The 10,933-nt window shown below is 38.5% G+C and overlaps 1 protein-coding gene across 1 annotated transcript; it reads right to left on the bottom strand.

Moving 5' to 3' along the window:
• Window positions 1-5,450: 5,450 nt before the first annotated feature.
• LOC5512474 (phospholipase A2) lies at window positions 5,451-9,702 on the bottom strand. The gene is made up of 5 exons (XM_001632755.3): window positions 9,492-9,702; window positions 8,814-8,841; window positions 7,137-7,263; window positions 6,298-6,407; window positions 5,451-5,840 (listed from the first exon to the last, which is right to left on the bottom strand). Exons 1-5 carry the CDS (start codon window positions 9,561-9,563, stop codon window positions 5,683-5,685), a joined length of 495 nt encoding a protein of 164 aa, XP_001632805.2. The 5' UTR covers window positions 9,564-9,702; the 3' UTR covers window positions 5,451-5,682.
• Window positions 9,703-10,933: the final 1,231 nt, after the last annotated feature.

The following is a 10,933-nucleotide window of genomic DNA, read 5'->3' as shown; positions in this document are numbered from 1 at the left end:
TAACAGGGACTCTTTTATTGATAAGAAGCAGTTGAGATGTGGACTCCAATAGGAAAAAAAAAAAACCTAAGAAACCCAACTGTGTATTCCATTTAAAAGGTTACTTAAATTTTAAAATGGATCTCAAGAATCAAATTTCGATATAGATGTCTAAAACCTTTCAGTGCTTTGTTGTCTCTTGAACGCTTTTTCCTCAAGCAATGCGTCTTTATTAAAATCGTACTTAATATATATAGTGTGGAAAAGTTTGTAAAAATAGAAAGCATGCGTAATAAAAAAAAGTACCATTCATAAATATTTGTATTTTGTGACAACTGTAACCTTATGGCTATCACTGAATTTATTTTAAAAGATATAATTGTTTTTCCCTTTTTTCTTACCCGATCTATTTAAAAATAAAGTTTTCCAGTTTTAAGAGGTTTTTGTATAATACGGAATTTGAAATAAGCGCCTCCCCCAAATAAGCGTATTCACGATAAATTAAATAAGCGCTCCGGCGCTTATACGAAAACTGCTGAACTTATACTATGCTATCCCATAGATGTGAGTGTGATACGTGCTTTATTGATCACCTATCTAAATATCTCATGATTTTCTCGTGGCTTTGTCACCTGTGTGTACCCAGCTACTATTCTCAAACAGAAAACGTTATGATTAATTAAAGGTTTGATAAATCGCATGTCTTTTAAACGCCATAGCCTCCGAAAGTAAACTAATTTGTTATTGTGATTATAAAACCTTAAGCTACCTTTGTGGCAGCATTTTTTTTCTAGTTAATCACAGGAATATTAACTTAAGCTCGGTGCGATAATGACCTAAAAATTATCAAAAATATATGGTAAATATAATATCTTTATTCGGCTTTCTTCGATTTCTTTGATTGTTATTTTTTGGTATTTTTTAATGTTTTCCCTCGTTCTTTGTTATTATAGTAATGTCTGTGTTATTATCGATGCTGTTTTTATTTACATTCGTCCTTTTCGAAGAAGAGGAACCCCTCTGGGTTTGCATAATCTTTTGAATCTTGCAGAAAATGAATGACTGATTAACCTAGAAGGAGATGATATGACTGACAAGCATTTTATCAAGATGTAAGAATGACTAAACTATGGAATAATCAGTCTTACGTGTTTTCCGGTTTGTGTTAATAATTTTTTTTTCCAGCAAACTTAAGAGTTTGAATTGACCTTTTAGTTAATATAATGATTAACCGTTAATCGAATCTGATTTATTTATAAGATGTTTACCTAACCCAGGTCCAATCCATACGAAACAAGCACATACTAAAAAAGTGGGTAAACGAAAGCATCATTTTAGAAGACTTATCATAGCCAAAGTGTTCTGTTTACAAGTTGACTTTGTTGAGCTCTTTAAAACCTTTTATAAAATTTATTCTATACGCCTTAACTGACATTTTTAAATGTATGACAGGTAATTACTCGCCAACCCTCTTACGGTTTAGTTTTGTGTGTGCTTTTATTTCTTTAAACTCTAAGGGGAAGATGTAAGTTTAGATCGTTCTTTGCTGTCCTTTTGTACTATCAGCTTTTTTATATTTTTCGTTGAAGAGAAACTTTTGTCAACAATAAATTACCGCTATTCAATTTAGCTTCGGTATAGTTTCCGGCGAAATATACCTATTTTTAGTAAATTGTAATTCATTTATGGGAGCATTTACTTTGTGTAATAAACGCTGACAGTGCAAATGGCAAATGGCTGTTATAAGACCATTCCCTCCTCATGGGTATAACTATTTGTAAGAATAAAGATGATAAGTAATATAATCGCAAAAATTATCCACATGTTCCTACAGTCATTAGAAATTCGACAAGTTTCGTGGTATTTTATGATAAAAGAACTAGCATTTGACAATGGTTATTTGCGTTTGCACTGACAACGTTTATTGAAATAGGTGTATATATATTACTTAGTAACTGCAAATCCCACGCTTAAAGGTCTGTTCTTCGAAATCCGCCGCTATAAACATTTTCGAGGCTTAAATGTGTGTAAAAACAGCAACCAAATATAAGCCCTGAATTGCTATCAGCTTGTTTCATTAATACTTAAGAGCAAATTATTTACACAAGTAGAATAAGAGGAAGAATTAACTTTGATCTCTGACGGGGAGCATCTTTTTTGGAAAAGAATTCATTGGCCTTCCTTTTTCTGAAGTGCACTTCAAGTAAAACCCATTCAGCAGGCGCACACTGCGAGCTCGAGGAACCACGCGCCCTTGGATTCATTCTGTATTTAAAGTACCCTTGTTTATGCGAGAAAGAAAAAAAAACCTCCATTATATTTGCATAACAGGTACTCTAAATACAAAATACTTTAAAGAAAAGGGCTTAAGCACAAAAGGTATATCACCGTTTTAGAGAAAGATACGTAAAAAGGCAAAGGTTTCTTAGGACAAAGAGCCAGTTCGGTTCATTGTGGTCGATCTAGCTCTTCACACACCTGCAAGGCACTCGTAGCCAAGTGAAGAATTCCCTACAGCGGAAAGATTGCAAATCTGATTCGGCTTCGATCAAAGAAATTATAAGAACAAAAGAGCACCAGGAGCTAAAAGATCCTGAAGGTCACGCCAAAGGCAGAACTTACTAGAATTGCCCTTTTTATCCCTGCACAATAGGGGAAAACACTGGAAGGGTTGCGCTAGCTCTGGAACAATATTTTCTTATACATCGATGCGGTTATCGTATAACGGAAGCTTGTTAGTGACTTACGCAAAGAAAGACGCGGGCGTCATTCGGGAAAAATAAAGCTCTTACGTTCTCCCTACGATGGAGCTTGATTAGTTTACATGCAGACATCATCAACTTGGGTGTCGATGCTGGTGTGCTTTGTCCTCTGAAAGGAAAACCTTCGGTAACGAAAGAAACACAACAAAATATTGCACCCTTTTCGTCTGAAAGTTCGCCTGCTGCGAAATCACCTTAACAGCTGTTGATGGTAGATATTAAATTGTAAACTTCAAAAGGGCTTACAAAAGGGAAGGTTGGGCGTCGTCAAGTTAGCGAAGCCCTTATCCTTAAAAGAAAATAACTGTTTCATTTGGCTATTTTCTGGAAAACCCAGTTGAAACTATTGGATATTTTCACATTGCCTGCAAATCTGAAAGTCTTCAAATTGAGTCATAAATTCGATAATACCTAGACTAAGGATAATTGCTATCGGCAAAAAGCAAGACGGTTTGCTATCTAAGAAGAATATCTGTTTTGCCAAGTGCAGAGAAGTTCACTACATATTACTTAAAAAGGGCATTTGTTTACGACTCCGGACCTGAAAAGTTGATAATGGCAGACTCCGAGCCTGTCATCGCAGTCAAGACTTTTGGATACATCCTTATCTTCGTATTCTCCTTCATCGGCAACACAATGACAATACTAGCGTACAAAATCAACATTAATGGGAAACTACGGACCGTTAGCAACCACTTCATCATCTCGATGGCTTTTGCAGACCTGGTTCTGACCATTGGAAGTATGCCTGAGCGGATAACCCGAGTTCTGAATGACGAACAATGGATCATTCCTGACACCGCCGGCGCCGTTCTTTGCAAACTTGCAAACTTTTGTGAAAAACTCTCTATGAACGTAACCGTGCTACACCTCGCTGCAATAGCCATCGACAGATTCATAGCAGTTTTTCACCCTAATAGGAAGCTCATCACCAAGTCCATGTCGCTGAAAATAATTGGCACTATTTGGATCGTATCCGCGCTTTATTGTATCCCTATACTTTATTACGGCGCCATATTTAGTAAAGGAGATAAGCAATTTTGTAAAGTGCGGCGTTTTTTTACGCATTGGAAAATTTGGTACATTTTTTTCTTAATCTTGCTGTTTGGCATTTTCATCCTAATAATTTTTCTGTACTCGGCGATCACCGTAAAGCTTTCGCGGCGTAAAACTCCGGGTGTAATGTTATCCTTCCGAAAGAGACGAATTGAGCGACTCAGTGTTCGAGTTGCAAAGATGGTTGCAGTGATAGTTTCTGTTTTTTACATCTGTTTTCTTCCCTATTGGGTTGGCTGGATTTTCTGTTCCTACCATTACAATAACATTATTTGCAGTGATAATTTTGTTTTTGTCAGTATTTTTCTCTGTTATGCAAACAGTTCTCTCAATCCCGTTATCTTTACCTTCTTTAATGTGAACTTTAGAGTGGGCTTCCAATTTCTTGCCTCTCGAGTCTTGTTCTGCTCAAAACGTGACAGTGAAAACGTAAACACTAGTAGTAGATTTGTTACTCCCAAAACGGATGAAAACGAAGGAACCAAGAATAAGAAGCATCTGTCAATTGAGTTTTTAGGTTTACGTATATGAATATGTAAAACCTAGTTAGAAGATAATTATGTGTTATCAAAATAATGTTTAGCGAAAATAATAGGAAATGTTGCTTACATGTCAACAAGATCAGGCACCCACAAGTATATCAAATAAATATTTACCATTGACCATTATTTACTTACCTTTTCGCTTTTTTTATTTATTGTTTGATCACCCCAAATTTCCGCTGTTTTTTCGTGTTCCTTAAACTATTACCAAAGGTAGCCCAGGCTCTGTCAATGATTAATTGAAACCGACCGGCTCATTGACCGTTAATAGAGAGAACATATGGAGCTGTTACTTTATGCAAGTATTCTTCCATAAAAATGTAATTCAATCCAACTTGATGTAGTACTTGTAGTTGTCTACTATTTCCACGTTTAAGCGATTTAGAGCGCATTTGGGGCCGCTTTAGCGCTGTCCGGTGAAATTTAGAATTGGAATTACCCCTATCACTTCCAAGGGATCAATTATATCGTCTCCAAAGTTTCAAAATAGGAATGGAATTACCCCATTTTCGAAGTTCCAAGAAAGGGATCAATTTATATCGTCTCCGAAGTTTCAAAATAGGGATGGAATTACCCCATTTTTGAAGTTCCAGAAAAAAGGGATCAATTTATATCGTCTCCGAAGTTCCAAGAAAGGGATCAATTTATATCGTCTCCGAAGTTTCAAAATAGGGATGGAATTACCCCATTTTCGAAGTTCCAAGAAAGGGATCAATTTATATCGTCTCCAAAGTTTCAAAATAGGGATGGAATTACCCCCATTTTCGAAGTTCCAAGAAAGGGATCAATTTATATCGTCTTCGAAGTTCCAAGTAAGGGATCAATTTATACCGTCTCCGAAGTTCCAAGAAAGAGATCAATTTATACCGTCTCCGAACTTCAAAGAAAGGGATCAATTTATACCGTTTCCGAAGTTCCAAGAAAGAGATCAATTTATACCGTCTCCGAACTTCAAAGAAAGGGATCAATTTATACCGTTTCCGAAGTTTCATGAAAGGGATCAGTTTACCGAAGGGGGTCAATTCATGGGTAAATCAAACAGCATTCACCTGACTCGGTGCTCTTGGTAAGAGATAATAGCCCCGAAACACTATGCATAGTACACGGCTCGTTCGTGCATTTGTTTATAGCTTGTTAGCTATAAAATATTTTTTTTTTACTCTTGGAAACTTAGAACACATTATTGCGAGTTTCTTTTTAATTCGCCCTCAATAACCTGCAAAAAAAACAAAAAAAAACAAGCTGTGAGCCCTGTTACGGTCCAGCTCCACAGGGATGTCCTCGGCACTACCAGGTTAGATTGTCAAGTCCTGTTCGGTTATCCTTTGCCTGAAAGCCCGTCTCTAGGCTTTGGTGTTTTTACACTTCGAGTTGTCATAATCCTCGAGGTCTGGGTTGAACCTGGCTTGTTTGAAGCATTTGGCCGCCTCGCTATCACATTTGCACAGGTCTACACGGCACTCTCTGTAATAGTCATCGCTTGGGTAACTGCTCAACGGCTCTGAAAAATAAAACGGACGTAATGTCATATGGAAGATGCTTCAATATGGTGAACCCAGAGCCGTAGCAGGTGGTGGGGCGCTGGCGGCATGTGCCCCCAAATGTAAAAAAAAAAAAAGGAAAAGAAATGACCAGTTAGGGCGTGGTTGTGCCCCCGAAGTTGTGGTTGTCCCCCCAAAGATTCCGAGTCCTGCTATAGCTCTGGGAATAAGTGAAAAAGCAAAAGTTGATGGCGTTGATGGTTGTATAGGGTTAAACCGACCTTAAACATCGAAATTTTAGAAATGGCAAAAAGATATCGATATATTTTCCTCCTGTCTTTGTTGCAACCTTGCACTTTCAAAAACGTCCTATTAATACATAAGTTAGGAACATGTGTACACCAGGCTTTAGAGCTTGTTAGCTCTAATGATCCTTCCCCTTCCCCCGCTATTTCAAACGTAAAGTTTTTCCTTTACCACAACGAGTGCAGCTGTGTTTGTAGTCCCGGAAGTAAACTTGGAAGGAATATCCGCACGTGCTTCTCGCGATTATATCGTCATAACACTTGTCATGGATATAGCAGCACCTGGTTCATGAGATATAGAATTAATCTATTTAGGATTTTCAGTAATTACTTAGATCCAGGGTGAATGTTGAGATGAAAGTACTTTGATAGCTATCGTCACATACAATACTCTGTTAGCCGTGGAGTGTACACTTCTGGCATTTAATCTAACTATCTTTATCAATTTAAGCTCTCTTTTTGTTTGACTCGACACAATCTTCTGTATAAATACCATGGTATTTATGGTGATACACGACAAAGTTTTTGGTGGTATATCATCCCCGTACCCAGGCGTCTCAAGTCAGTAAAAACAAGTGAAAAATATGCCACCCCTGCACGCTTAGTCCGGTCACGCTAGTAAGCGCCTGGGTACGAGGCAGTTTGAAAGCCAGCAAGGGGAGGCCTGGCTGCATGTTCATTGAACTCATGATATGCCACCAAAAGGTTTGTCGCATATCACCTAAAATACCATGGTATTTATACAAAGGTTGGACTGCTTTCTTAAATGACACTTCTCGCCACACTGATTGGCTAGCTTGGAGACTAAGCAGTCTTTGCGGGCGGCCCTAGATGACCCTACGTATGAAAGCCCTTGATTCCCGAGGATGCACTCGTTGGCTAAGTATAGCCATGTGAATCATACAGTACTTTCTCGCGTCATGGGGGTAACAAGCTTTGCGCGCTCTCTATCATTGTTATTACCGAGTAATATCATACTTGGAAATAATGACTTTTGAATCCAATACTCACTCGTCCGTTTCGTCCAAAGGGCTCCCGTTGCCCCCTAATCCACACCAACAGCCATAGTCGATGTAATCAAATGCAGAGTTGCCCGTATGACATCCAATCATCTTTCGAAAATTGTCTAGGCTGCGGACTTAAAAAATATATAATGCGTGAGTGCAGGTGTTCATATAACAGTGCTCAATACCTAGGTGTAGAGCGGGATATATCTTGGTTTGTAGGAAAAAAACACGCGAACTATATATATATATATATATATATATATATATACAGTCGAACCTCTATTAAGCGGTCACCCTCGGGACTTAGCTTAGTGACCGCTTAATAGAGGTTGACCGATTAATAGAGGTTTCGCTATTTTCGTCCCTAAATTAGCGTAAATCGGGCTGTAATTATACGTAAGAATTTTTTATTATAATAAACAACAGTAACAATCATGTTAGCCCTCAGACGGGGCCTGGTGCATTCCAATTTGATTCAGAATTGTTTGAAACCGCCTAGTCATTTTGTTTTTTGCCTATACGGCTCTGTGGCTTTGCCCAATTCTATGTGCATGAGCTACTTTCGCTGGCGTTATGTAAAGTAAATGAGTGCGTTAAGGTGATGTTACACGCGTCGTTTCCGTCGATATCCGTCATTAAGCGTTTGCGCGATTTTGGAAGTCGAACCAAAAACTCGCAGTGCGTTGCCGTACCCAAAAACTCACAAATCTGACCCAGTTGCATTCATTCGGGGATACCATGAGTACATGACTGAGTGGGAACCAGCACTAGAAGATGTTTACAAACTGCGTTAACCAACTAACATAAAGGATCCGAATGCTGTTGCAATCGTAAGAGAAAAAGCCGACAAAACGGTGATGGATGGAGACGGTCACCCGAATACTCTAGTTGACGATTACGAAGTTATCAGGCATATTCCCAAACTGATGTCAACGTGGGTTACCAAATATCTCAAGAGACCTACGAACTGTGAGAAAGTCGTAGTCAAAGGGAATTGGGTGAACAGAGGTGGTGGCTATGGACGCGAGATTCCTTGTGAATACATATTTGAAGGTGACAATTTTTCTTCTAGCTGGCTAAAGCGGAAATTGGTAATCGAGGAATTTGATGCGACTGATCCGCACAAGACCACACAAGTCTCACAAGACGATTAGCCATAGTAACTAGATTAGACAGTTAAAAATATGACGAAATATGACGTGCACTATCTGTTGTCATGCTGACAAATATTGATGATGACCGTTTAATAGAGGTGAAAAACAATGAAATCAACCAATTGGGACCCTCCTTTGGTGACCGCGTCCGCTTAATAGAGGTGACCGCTCAATAGAGGTCAAATTTACAGTAAACATAAGGGGGGGAAGTCGGGACTTTGGTAAATGACCGTTGAATAGAGGGTGACCGCTCAATAGAGGGCCGCTTAATAGAGGTTCGACTGTATATCGATTTTCACTAGCATTGATAATCGCACTTGACATAGCTACCTACAAAACTGTAGCACAGTTAATCATGGATCGCGAATCATGGATCGCATTGCATTGTAGGTAGGTTGACAATGCTATTTTGGAGGGAGTCCATGTAATAAGGATTTAACTGGAAGATTTGAGCATCACGTGTTACCCCTTGCAGTGGAAGGTCCAAGAAAGCAAGTCTCTGTTTGGCCAAGCTTCATTTGACTTACCATTTCGATTCAGTGCAATACTTGATACCTGCAAACGAAAGACAAAGCTTTTTAAAGAACACTTACAGGTACTTGCACATCTTTAATATTGACAGTTATAAAAGTTTAATTTAATCGAGGTACTAGAGGTTTAGTTTATGTTTTCTTAACTTATTAAAGTAATTTTGTTTATTTGACGTTTTGTTTATGTTGTCTAAGTTTGTTCCTTGAACACCGAGAACTTGTTTTCTATTTGGTTAAGTTGATTGATTCAGAAGGGAACTTTCCAAACAAAAATGATTCAAGATTATTTCCTCTAGAAGAAAGATTTGGTAAAAAGAGCGCCAAAACCGACTGGCATTTTTTGCCCCCGAATAATATAAAGCCATATTTCCATTATATTAAAATGAGAATCTACGTTTATCGAGCATTAGATACTCGACCATAGTATTTTCAAGTGCAAATATCAACACGAGGAGTGTAGTAGGAATTCTTAAACATTATTTTATTTTTGACGCTACCATCAAAAACGTCCAGGAATATTGTAACTAAAAAGTAGATGGGAAAATGATCAATGAATGATGTTTTTTTATCTTATTGCTGATAACTAATTTAGCCCGTCGTGGAACCATTCTTTAGAACTCTTGAATAGTGAAACTTAGTCATAGTAATTGGCCCAAGGAAACAGGAATGACCAACCTTGTCAATAGATGCACATTCAACAATGGATACCCCAAGGATCGCTACTAGGACTGCGACCCTTAGCAACATCCTTGATCTTTCGGCAAATGCGAACTTCAATTCTGTCGTTTCAGTGAATTTAGTCCTTCACAATATGATCAGAATTTGAAGAGTTTTTTCCGTTTTGCTCCACCAATGAAAGCACTTTACGTTTTACTAGCTTTGAAAAACAAACGTGGCGTCATATGCACCTTGTACCCGCCTGTATTTGCACTGAGTTACTCCCTTTTGACATATGTGCCACACTACCAGCACTTGCTCAAACGATTGCAAAAATTTGGCCACCTTTGATAAACAGCTGTTTACTCAGAATATAATGAAAGAATACAAAGCGAATACGTAATAGTGTTTTCTTTCATTTACCCTATTTTTCATCACAACATCTAATATTATCATCAACAAAAGCGAAATTATTATTATCATCATTATCTATATCATCATTACCGTTCATGTTGTTATCGTTATTTCTATCACTGTCTTCACATTTCAACATTCATATTTTTGCAACGAAAACAGTGTTTTTTTTAAGAAATTGTCTTCTCTTTTACGAGCAATGAGCTGTTTCGCCCACCTGTTTTCTACCCTATATAATGTTCTACACTCACCGTGATTCGGACTACTTGTGTTCAAACCCAGCCTGTAAAAGGCTCACTCGGCAATATAAACCAGATACGCTGCTGTGTTCTGCCCGTTGCTAAACTAAACAAAACAGGGTAGTAACTAAAGGCTTATTTTCAAGTGATACCGATCCCAGGGCTAAAAACGTTTCAAGATCCAAAAATCAGGTGAAATCGTAATCCCTGATCCCAAATAAGTCTGATCATGATCGCGTACATTTTGGGCTAAATGGTCCTTGATGCTTAGAAATTTGTCGTGATCCCGAGATTCTGAAAATCCCACCAACATAATTTTGATCCCTGACCCCCTCCCCCACCCCCTAAAAACCCTGATCTTATATACCACAATACACTACCCAAAACGAAAGGTGAGATCCCCACCCCCTAAAAACCCTGATCTTATATACCACATTACCCTACCCAAAACGAAAGGTGCGATCCCCCACCCCCTAAAAACCCTGATCTTATATACCACATTACCCTACCCAAAACGAAAGGTGCGATCCCCCATCCCTTTAAAACCCTGATCTTATATACCACATTACCCTACCTAAAACGAAAGTTGCGATCCCCCACCCCTTAAAAACCCTGATCTTATATACCACATTACCCTACCCAAAACGAAAGTTGCGATCCCCCACCCCCTAAAAACCCTGATCTTATATACCACATTACCCTACCCAAAACGAAAGCGGCGATCCCTCACCCCCTAAAAACGCTGATCTTATATACCTCATCATCTTACCCAAAACGGAAGCTGCGATCCCCCACCCCCTAAAAACC

Source organism: Nematostella vectensis, chromosome 15 (assembly GCF_932526225.1).
Source record: "Nematostella vectensis chromosome 15, jaNemVect1.1, whole genome shotgun sequence".
NCBI classification, from domain to species: Eukaryota; Metazoa; Cnidaria; class Anthozoa; order Actiniaria; family Edwardsiidae; genus Nematostella; species Nematostella vectensis.
Note: the sequence above shows the minus strand (reverse complement) of the source record. Positions and strands in the feature narration are given on the sequence as shown.